The sequence below is a fragment of the Neophocaena asiaeorientalis genome, unplaced genomic scaffold (assembly GCF_003031525.2).
Source record: "Neophocaena asiaeorientalis asiaeorientalis breed wild unplaced genomic scaffold, Neophocaena_asiaeorientalis_V1.1 scaffold348, whole genome shotgun sequence".
Lineage (NCBI taxonomy): Eukaryota > Metazoa > Chordata > Mammalia > Artiodactyla > Phocoenidae > Neophocaena > Neophocaena asiaeorientalis.
In genome coordinates, this window is record NW_020172672.1 from 3,298,237 (window position 1) to 3,309,693 (window position 11,457).

An 11,457-nucleotide genomic window follows, 5' to 3' on the forward strand; every position below is an offset into this window, starting at 1 on the left:
TCTCATGAGTATCAGAATTCAAGCATCTACCTGCAGAGGCCTCTGCAAGAATCCTGGAGAGGGTTGGTGTTGAAGAGGGTACGAACCTGTGATGCTGTGTTGACGTGAGTGTAGTGCCAAGAAGATGTGCGAGGATGTTCTAGCATTAGTAAGATGTCCTAATAGGAATCTATCCTTTCAAAATATGAAAGATTATCATATCTTTCCATCCCTAAAATTAAGACAAGACTTTGTTAATTTTGGATTTTTGTTTTTGAATTAACAGAGCCACCTACACAGAAAGTGGCCAGTGCAGACTGATAATTGGTTTGTTGTGAGATCTACAACTGTCTAATCCCTAGGTGTAATGCAGGTTAAATATAGGAGAACAAGCAAGTTCAGGGAACAAAACAAGTCAAGGTTACATTGGACTCCTGCTGACTGCCATCATCCTTGCCCATTCCACAGTAACTACGTATGATGAGCTCTAATTAGAAGCCCAGCTCTGATCTAGGCACCTTATTTGTGTTACCTCATTTAATTTTTTTAAAAATTATTTTATTTATTTTTGGCTGCGTTGGGTCTTTGTTGCTGCACGCAGGCTTTCTCTGGTTGCGGCAAGTGAGGGCTACTCTTCGTTGCGGTGCACGGGCTTCTCATTGCGGTAGCTTCTCTTGTTGCGGAGCACAGGCTCTAGGCACGCGGGCTTCAGTAGCTGTGGCATGCGGGCTCAGTAGTCGTGGCTCTTGGGCTCTAGAGCGCTGGCTCAGTAGTTACAGCACACGGGCTTAGTTGCTCCGCGGCATGTGGGATCTTCCTGGACCAGGGCTTGAACCCGTGTCCCCTGCATTGGCAGGCGGATTCTTAACCACTGCGCCACCAGGGAAGCCCTCATTTAATTTTTAAAACCTCTGAGGTAGGTGCTGTTTTAATCCCTGTTTTCAGATGAGGAAATTTAAGCACTTGGGGGTAAGGTAACTTACACAAGGTCAGCCGGTACTAGGTGGAGTTTAGGTTTGAATGTACCAAGTCTGATTTTAGAGCCCAGTCTCTTAATGGCTCTGCCATGCTGTCTTCCTCCATGCCATGTGCAGTAGGGGTCTTTGCTGCCCCTGCTGCTGACGTACTAGCTATTCCTGAACTTCTCAGGTGCCAATATGAAAACCCCAGACCAGGGAGTTCTGTAGCTTCCTAGACTCAGTGGGTGGAAACTCAAACAAAGGAAACCTAGATCTGAAGCTTTTTCTCAAGAATATGGTCTCCAAAAGCTGCTTTATTTAGGTGTAAAAGGAAAGAATTAGTGCAGAACATTTGACTGTAATTGGGGTGGATAACTATTTGCATTTAGAAAATACCCCAAGCAATTGAAATGTTCTGTGTACTGGATTCGGGCAAAGGATTTCATACTACTTTGTAGATAGAAAACTAAACCCTTTTTGCAGTGGTCACTAGGAAGTTTGGGGAGTGGAAAGCTATGTACTTTCTTTTAAAAAGAGATTCTTCTTTTAAAGGTGTTTGTCTAAATAAAGTGCTGTCCAACAGAAATATAATTCAAGTCACATATCAAATTTATATTTTCCAATAGCCATATTTTTAAAGTAACAAGAAATAGGTAAAATTAATTTTAACAATATGTTTTTGACCCAATAGTATATTTTATTTACCTGATATATCCAAATATTATTATTTCAACACGTAATTTTTAAAAATTACTGAGATATCTTACGTATTTTTGGACTAAGACTTTGAAATCTGGAGTGCATTTTTGACTTACAGCTCATCTCAGGATGCTCAATTTTCATTGGAAATAATCTGTATTTAGATTTCATAAAATTTGCAATTGGAGAAGTAGATTCATAATAGCTTATTGGAAACATACTTTTTAAGTATGTCTCCTTCTCCTTCAAAGACTTTTGAAAAACTGAATCGAGTGTCAGTTTTTAAAATTGAATGTGATTTAATACTCTTTGGTCATACTGGCCACATTTCCAGTACTCAGTAGCCACAGGAAGTATGGCCAGTGCAAGTCTAAATAGACTGATAAGGAGCAAAGGTGTCTGAACCTTCTTAATTACTTGGCTGGATGAGTAAGTGATATCTGTTTTATTCTTTTCAAACCCTCCTTCCCAGCCTGAAACTCATGATTTTTGCTCTCTCTCTTTCTTGTTTTTAATCTCTCACCTGGAGAGCCCATCTTCTTAAGCCCACCTTGTGATGCTGGGAACCTTTGCAGGAGGACACTGGACACCCCTGCTCACAAGACATGGGCTAGTCTGGAGTTTCCCTAGTTGCCAAGCTTACTTGAAGACCCAGTGCACTGTGATTTTTGGAACTAAAGTAGTGATCTTTTCCTATTATAAACTTTGTGTACATGAATTTTTCTCAGTCCTTCTTAAACTCAGGTAGGTTTGTTTCCTGGGGTATGTGGTGATGCCAGGAGATGTTTAAAGGCCCAGAATAACTAGGGTACCTCTCTTGTAGTCTTTAATGCTTGGGGGAAGGGATGTTTATTTTCATGAGAAAATAAATGTATTATGAAGTAGAATGGAAAATTTGTATCAATTTTAAGATACCACGTGGGTCTTCAAAGAGTTTTCATACCTGTGGGTTTTTCTTATACATTGGCCCCTCCCCAAACTACTAGAGATGTGAATTTATAGGCCTCTTTCATTAGGGATACTCTGGTGGGAAAGCTTAGAGATGCATTTAATTTGTACAAATTATATTTAAATCTCATTTGTCTCTAAGAGGTGTAGTTAGAATAATTCAAAGCCTTTTCATCATTTAAAATCTCTTGTTCCCACTTTCTCCACTGTGAGCACTCACTTTTATGTACTGACGTCTACTTGGTGCCCAGAGTATGGAAAGTTATTTCCTCAAAGGAATCTCTTGCTCTAATTGTGTAGAGAATTGTGGGGTTAATACAGGCTAAAGATCCAAAGAACATTTAACTGAGAAAATGGGATTCGGTGTGTGTTTTGAAGCACAGATGGTGGGATTCAGTGGCAAAATGAGAATAATTCTGTGAGTCTAGGGGCGGAAAGTGGTATAGATGAACACGTAGACACAGGAAGGAAAGTGGACAGTACAGTAAGAAGGCTGTGCTGTCAGAGAGATGAGTGGGCAGTGGAAGCCCTTGGAATGCTCGGCCAGCCAGTAACACTGTATAAATAGTTCTAGGAAAATTTACTCACCGTCACCGTGCAAGGAAATTTATATACAGAAACACAAATTTAGGCTTTATTGTCATTCATTTATTTTTCACTAGTTCTTTACAGTCCTTATCAGAATATACTAGGTACCATTCTAGGCTCTGGGATTCAACGGGGGAACAAAGTGACAAAAATCCCTATAGTGAATATGGAAATGAGGCTCTGAAATAATGTGTGTTGTATCACCCTCGGAACTAGAAAGTTTATATAGGAAAAAATGACTAGTTTAAGTTAATGCCAGAGGCCAGTTAACCTTGAATAGTAGACATAGCCAAGAGCTCAGAAATTAATCACTAAGTCTGTGTACAAAAGCTTATTATGCCCATACCTGATAAGAGGACCCCGTGGTCTCTATTAGTTTACTTGTATCATTACAAAGAGCTTAATCGTCTGGTTTCAGTTGATAGAGCAGATTAGAAGCAACAAATCAAAAAGATGAGCCGTTTAGTGGCAAGGATGTACTGAAAGCATCAATAAGTGATTACCAGTAAGGGAGATGTAGAAAAACGATTCACATTAAAGGTACAAATTCAATAAGCATAGCAGTCTGGGGTCACTTGGTTTGGGACCAAACAACCAAATATCCGTCACTCACCCCGAGGGCCTCACTTTGTAAAAACATGGTGTAAAAACTTTGTCACCATTTTTTTTAACAGGTAATAAATTAATGGATCTAGGCATTGATCATCAAAGGCTGAAAACATCATAAAAAGAGATAAATGCGTGTCTCATAATGGAAGAATACAACCGCATCTCGGAATTAGTCTTATCCTCTCTTCCCAAAATTGAATGTGAATCCAATCAAACCTCTAGAGAGGCCAGGAAATACAAAAGACCAAAGAACATGTTTGTATTCAGCAAAATTCAGGCTCTGGACTATGTGACACATAGCCCAGTTTCTTCAACAAATAAATTGCAAGAAATAAAAGAGAAGTGGAGGGGCATTAACAGAATATAAAAATTTAAGATAAAATTAATTAATTGTAATGTATGGGCCTTATTTGGATTCATTTCAGACAGACTATTTAAAAATCTTAGGACATCTTAAACAATTGAAAGATAGAACTTTGATTCACTCTATGATGAAATTAAAGAATTATTGTTCATCTCAAAACTAGTATAGTAGTAAGTGGTTTTTATAAAGACTGTCTTCAAAAACAGATGTTAAATTGTGGTCAGTAACTATGTTTGGGAAGGTAGATGTATATGTTACTCCTCTCAGAAAGATTTCTGTATTCAGTGGTTAAGATGTAATAAATGTTAAAAGGAGTTAGAGTGATGTAGTATAAAAAGCACCTGGAATCAGACCAGACAGTTAAACATATCAGATTTTAAATTTCCCTTTCTGTTCAATGGAAGGTGGCTTGACATCTACCTGAAATCCCATAAGTAAAGTATCTGGTGTAGGCAGGGAGTGTTGTGTATGCACATTAAATGACCATGCCTTTTTCTTCTTTTCTCCTCTTGAATAAAAATAAATAAATATGCAAGCTTCAACCAGGAAGAAAAATAACAAAGGTGGAAATTTCTTTCAGAAAGTCTATTCCAAGCCATCATTAATCAGCATCCCTGTTGTCCCACGTAGCTGACCTTTCTAAGACAAAACTCTGAATATGTCACTCTTTGTGCTTAAAAACATTTAGGGCAACTTTTTTTTTTTTTTTTTTTTTGCAGTACGCGGGCCTCTCACTGCTGTGGCCTCTTCCCTTGCGGAGCACAGGCTCCGGACGCGCAGGCTCAGCGGCCATGGCTCACGGGCCCAGCCGCTCCGCGGCACGTGGGATCTTCCCGTGCCGGGGCACGAACCCGTGTCCCCTGCATCGGCAGGCGGACTCTCAACCACTGCGCCACAAGGGAAGCCCCATTTGGGGCAACGTTGAGACTCCCCAGCATAGCCTACTTCATGGAGCCCTTCAGGTCTGGCCTCTCTTGTCCCTCGGCGTCCACTGGCACCTCTCCCAGTCCTCCCCCCAGCATAGAGCTACTTACAGCCCCTCCTCTCTGCACATGCCACTCTCTGGGCAAGAAGGCCTCTTCTCGCACACCCCTGCCACTTTCATCTAATGAACGCCTGCTCTTCTTTTCTCTGGGAGTGCTCCCCAGACCTCCCAGGACTGGATAAAGTGCCGTTCCGAAGTGTTTCCAGTAGCGCACTACACCTCCCTAGGAGAGCACTCACACCACGAGCGGTAGCCCCACCAGGCTTTGAGCTTCTGCAGTGCTGAGCCTGTGACATCTCATCCTTGGTCCTGGCGTATAGTCGGTGCCCAGTGAGTGCTGGTGATTGAAGACTATTAGACGTGGAGAGGCCCCAAGAGGGAACAGTGAGCACACATTTGTTCTGCCACTCATCTTTCCTGTCGTTTGCCAAGGTCTGCTTTCTTGGAAAGCTCCCCAAGCTGGCAGTCTGATCTAAGCTTCAAGGGGAAACTTCCCTCTACTGTTTTGATGCTAAGTTCCCTTCCTTTTAAACTTCATTGTTGATTGCTGTTTCCATGGTGCTTCAGAAGTTCAAGTGTCTTATTCTTCTCACTCTTTTTCATTGAGACCTCTGTTCAGATGTCTCTGGAACATTCCCATGTATCAACTTGCTACTTCATCCAAGGTCTTTGATGCCAACAAACGCCCAGGCTCACTAGAAACAGCCTATAATGGTGGTCTCTGGCCATGTGACTCTTGTGGATGGTCCCTTTTGCAAGCACTTCAAGAGTGGAAGATTCCACACTCAGGGAATAAGTGTGGTCTTGTCACACTGCTGGCCATCCAGAAGCTCAGATTCCAGTCCTGGCTTTCTCTAACAAGCTCTGGGCACATCATTTTACTTCTCTGAGTCTGTTTCCTGGAGCAGTGAAGAATGTCTACCAGCTGTTCAAAAGGAGGTTCAGGGATGTGTCAAATGAGAGTGAAACAGAACACCTTCCTGCTCCCTCAGTTGTACTCCGAGATTTGGGGAACAGAACAGATTTTTGTGTTAAAATGAATACAGATATTCTTCAGTAGAATGCAAAATCAAGATGAGTGTTAAGATGAAACTCAAGATTTTATTGGCAGAGTTTGAGGAACCCTGACTTCTCCAAGTCCCCCACCCCCCAGTGCTAACTTTCCATAACTGTTTCAGCCTCTGATCTTCTGTCTGTTCTGTCATCTAGATAACCCTCTTGAGTAGAACATAGTAGGCCTTGACAATGCTGAGCAAATAAGGCATGGCTATAATTTTAAAGAATGTATTATTTCTAAGGAGATACAATATTGCATACTAGGTGAACATAAATGTAGACAAGAAGCCCTTTGGAATCTGCTTTTAAAAATAGCAAAAACCGGGCTTCCCTGGTGGCGCAGTGGTTGAGAGTCCGCCTGCCGATGCAGGGGACGCGGGTTCGTGCTCCGGTCCGGGAAGATCCCACATGCCGCGGAGCGGCTGGGCCCGTGAGCCGTGGCCACTGAGCCTGCGCGTCCAGAGCCTGTGCTCCACAACGGGAGAGACCACAGCAGTGAGAGGCCCGCGTACCGCAAAACAAACAAACAAAAAAAACAGCAAAAACCATTTATAATTAATACACCTCAAGTATCTGAAATTCTAGAATTCTAGAAAGGCTTCTTAGGAAGGCAAAAATATTCTCTCAACTTAAAACAGGCCTTATTAAGAGTTCAGAATTGGTGGCATCTAAATTAATGAGCTTTTAACCTTGTAGAAAACCTTGAAAGTTAAATTTACCCAAAACAAAACGCTTTGTTTGAAAAGGACGTTCTAGGGTATCATCTTCCTCATCTTCTTCTGTGAGGATTCTATTTCTAATGATACAAAGCTGATTTTAGTGTCTGTATCATTTACCTCCCGACCATGATGAATCACTGATAATTATATGTTAAGGGTTCAGTCTTTTCCCTCGTAGCTCATTCTAGAGGCTTCTAATTATTGGTGGGTTTTCAGTATATGTTTGTCTAAAGTCCTATTAGTTAATAAATCTATAGATAACCAGTGAATTTAAGGGGCAAGTGGATGGATGGTCCTCATATCGACACCTTCTGCTAAGCATTTTCTTCTCCTTATTTAAAATAAAATCACAGCTGTTTCTTGAGAAAGAATAATGATGTGAAATTAGCAAGAGAAGAAATTGCTAATTTAAAAATGAAAGATATTAAATATTTCTGGATCCTTATGGGATTCCTCTTAGAAAAGCTAGCAAATCTGGATATTAGCGTCATCTGCTTGACTTGAAAAAAAAAATAGCATAATCAAATTAAAATTATACAGCTGTCAGCATTCAAGCCAGACAGTTCACATTAGACAAGAAAAATTGCCTTTCTAATACTGATGTAATTAGGCTATCACGCATGTGGAGGTTTCTGTGAATTCTCATCTCCAGTTAGAAAATGGGATGTTGCTTGCCACCTTTCTTTGTCGTGAAGTGAACTAGGTAGTCTTCTTTTTTTTTTTTTTTTTTTTTTAATGAATTTGTGAAAAGCCATTTTCAGAAATAGGCCGTCTCGTGGCATTTTCTAACAAAATATATAGTTTGTCTTCTGAGGTTGCCGACTTTTATTTATTTATCCTATTTTCACAAGCAACAATCATTTTCTGAAAAGCAAAGCTGAATATCTTCAAGCAAACCCTTGAAATAAAGAAAAAATAGCGCAGCAGAGCTCTTCAGTTTCGTTTGAAAGATGCACACTCTCTGATTATGTCCTTTCCATTCTGGGAGTTCTGGAGAAACACATTTTGTGTTGCTCTGCTAATACTTACTACAGTTGCATAATTGACTCACTTTTAAATAATTAGATAATTTGAAAAGGGGATGTTTGACCTGTTAGACTCTTCATTTGCAGCCCTCTCAAGCTTTGCTGAGGTCCTGGAAGGAGATCTTGAAATACGATATAAAACACACAGCCTATCTCCATTTAATTTCTGTTGTTGTTGTTATTATTGTTTTAGGAAAAACTTAGTCTTTTTCCTTTTGAGATTAAAAATAATAGGTTCTTACAGATGCCTGTATGATCCTTTTCTTAGTCCCAATTTTAGCAGTGTAGATGCAGAGGAAATGACTGGAACAGGCTTTCTGTTTTGTTTTGTTTTTTTAAACATCTTTATTGGAGTATAATTGCTTTACAATGGTGTGTTAGTTTCTGCTTTATAACAAAGTGAATCAGTTATACATATACATATGTTCCCATATCTCTTCCCTCTTGCGTCTCCCTCCCTCCCACCCTCCCTATCCCACCCCTCTAAGTGGTCACAAAGCACCGAGCTGATCTCCCTGTGCTATGCGGCTGCTTCCCACTAGCTAACTATTTTACGTTTGGTAGTGTATATATGTCCATGTGGAACAGGCTTTCTTAAATCAGTCTTGCTTAAAGGAATGGGAAAAGGAGCCTAGTCTCACAAATAGTCAGACTCCCATACCAAAAGTAGAGAATTGGGACCAAAGTTTAAAAATATGATTTTAAAGCACAGTTGCTCTTACCAAAAAAAATCATAATCTCTTTCTGTTACTCAGATTTCAAGTTTTGTTTTAAAATTATGCTCTTTGATCTGGTTGCTTAAGGCCTGACACATAGGACAACAAATAATATTTGTTTAATTTCTTTTAAATTTAATCCATTTCTCTTATGTCGAGCATCTGTGGATATTTTCATCATAAGCTGACTGCTATGGGCATCATATCTAAAATGGGGATAACATTTCTGTTCTTACATAATCTGTGCTTGTTCTGAAAGGTTATATGGTTATAGTAGCCACCCCCCTCCCCACTTTGGAAATAATCACTAGGGATTTAAAATGTTATCTACTATGAAGAATATTACAATAAATCTTTTTTTTCATGGAGTTATGGTTGATTTAAATTTTTAGTTTAAGCTTTTTGGGTATTTTGACCTAGAAAAAATTTTGTTCTATAAATCCAAAATATGAGTGAACGAAAAGTATGCACATGTTAAGTAGAAGTGTGCGTTGTTTCTTGTGGGACGATGACAGTTATTTTCCTCTGAAGGGCATCTTTGTCTTTGAGAAAGTGTATTTTATTCTCATGCTGTGAGTCTGAGAAGTATTGACAAGCCTCTTTCTCATTGATCTTTGCTTTGTCTCTTAGCGTGGCCGTCACCAGGTCCAGAGATGTGCCTTCCTTTGGACCTCCCATCCCCAAAGGGGTCACTTTCCCTAAGTCAAATGTGTTCAGGGACTTCCTTTTGGCCAAAGTGATTAATGCAGAAAATGCCGCTCATAAGTCGGAGAAGTTCCGGGCCATGGCAACCCGGACACGTCAAGAATACCTGAAAGATCTGGCAGAAAAGAATGTCACCAACACCCCTATTGACCCGTCCGGCAAGTTTCCGTTCATCTCTCTGGCCTCCAAGAAGAAAGAAAAGTCTAAGCCATACCCAGGAGCTGAGCTCAGTAGCATGGGGGCCATTGTGTGGGCTGTCCGGGCCAAAGACTACAACAAGGCTATGGAGATAGACTGCCTACTCGGGGTCTCCAATGAGTTCATCGTGCTCATCGAACAGGAAACAAAGAGCGTGGTTTTCAACTGTTCCTGCAGAGATGTGATAGGGTGGACCTCAACCGACACCGGCCTCAAAATCTTCTACGAGCGAGGTGAATGTGTGTCAGTGGAGAGTTTCATTAACAATGAGGACATCAAAGAGATTGTCAAAAGGCTTCAGGTCAGTGTTTTCCTTCCACTTACCTACATGCATGTCCCTTTCATAGTACAGGCTAGAGCTAAGTTACAGAAGCTTGTTCTGTTTTATTAGCTCCTCTGAAAACTCCCTTAACAATGCGAAGGAACACAGAGTTTATGTCACACTTGCTTCCCATCATTTTTTTCAGAAGGAAAAGTAGTAGAACAAATGGGGGAAGACACACTGACTGTGCATTTTTTGTTGGAAACTCATTTGCGTGTGACCTGATCCCATTGCCTTGTGACTGATGTAGCCCAACCAATCTGCTTTAGTTGGTGAAAAGAATTGTTGGATCGGGTATCTGCTGCTTTGAATGTCTGTCTTAAGGGCAAAATGAGTAGCAGAATACCGTTTTTCTTTGCTGCCAGCTCCCTGTAGGTCTCTGAGAAGCCGTTGAGACAAGTGTGTTCTTTTCGGCCTAATGAATGGAGATTAGTGAAGGCAGAATAACCAGGCTGCTCTTCAGCTGGCATTAGGGTATTCAGAAATAACCCTGCTTTCCATGCGTACCACTGAAGACCCTGTTGCATTCATTAAACTGTGTATCTTTTGTTTCTTTGTCTAGTTCGTGTCAAAAGGCTGTGAATCGGTGGAGATGACTCTGCGAAGGAATGGGCTGGGACAGCTTGGCTTCCACGTCAACTACGAGGGCATCGTGGCAGATGTGGAGCCCTACGGCTATGCCTGGCAGGCAGGGCTGAGGCAGGGCAGCCGGCTGGTGGAGATCTGCAAGGTGGCGGTGGCCACTCTGAGCCACGAGCAGATGATCGATCTCCTGAGAACATCTGTCACGGTGAAAGTTGTCATTATCCCCCCACATGATGACTGCACCCCACGGAGGTAGGTCTGAGAGTCCAGGGCCATTTGTGTACCGTGGAGAACATCCCCAACTGGGTCAGAGTGTAGGAGGTTATGAAGAGCGCTAGGTTACGATGCGATGCTGAAAGTTCCCTCCATGGAAAGTCTGACTCAGGACAGAGCTCCCTTTCAGCATGTGGCAGCAGCAACTGGAAAGAATCACTAACTTGGACCATTCACAGGATTTACATCTCTGAGTATATAAAGTCACCATTACAGATAGAGATGTCCGGTAACATCCATTTTAAACATCTTGCACCAGTAGCTGAGAAACAGTGAACACTTAATGTTGAAAAGAGACGCAGCGTGACAAAGTGTTAGACTTTTTTCTTTTATGTTCCATGACACTCTTATTGCCCCAGATCTCCCACTTGTAGCCAATTGCTGTCCAAAACTCAAAGTGCTGTTTTTGACGCCTGCTCTCTCAGCCTGGAGGGCTGAATGTGACTTACCAAGCTTTTCCTTAACTGCATCTGCATGTGTCAGAAATTGGCTTCAAATGAGCTGGTCCTGCTTGTGATGCTTGGGCAGTTTGGTTCCCGGACTTTCCCAAAGGGAAGCCCAGGAGCTCCCCGCCCCTCCCAGCTCCTGCCAAACCAGCAGCACTGTTGAAAATTTAATTTCTCTGTCTCTGAGGAGGTTTCCTGATGGAACAAATTTAATCAACTGTTTCTTTTCTCCTTTGGGCATGCACATGCTGTTTTTGCTGGGTTTTTTTTTTTTTTTTTTT

At 41.4% G+C, this 11,457-nt stretch overlaps 1 protein-coding gene across 10 annotated transcripts in view; it reads left to right on the forward strand.

The window, feature by feature from the left end:
• The window catches only part of SIPA1L1 (signal induced proliferation associated 1 like 1), a 361,579-nt gene that overhangs the window by 275,420 nt on the left and 74,702 nt on the right, over positions 1-11,457 (forward strand). For all 10 annotated transcript variants that reach the window (XM_024739668.1, XM_024739676.1, XM_024739674.1 and 7 more), the window contains 2 exons: positions 9,278-9,851; positions 10,435-10,709. In XM_024739668.1, coding sequence (XP_024595436.1) covers positions 9,278-9,851; positions 10,435-10,709 — 849 coding nt within the window. The remainder of the gene's footprint in view (positions 1-9,277; positions 9,852-10,434; positions 10,710-11,457) is intronic.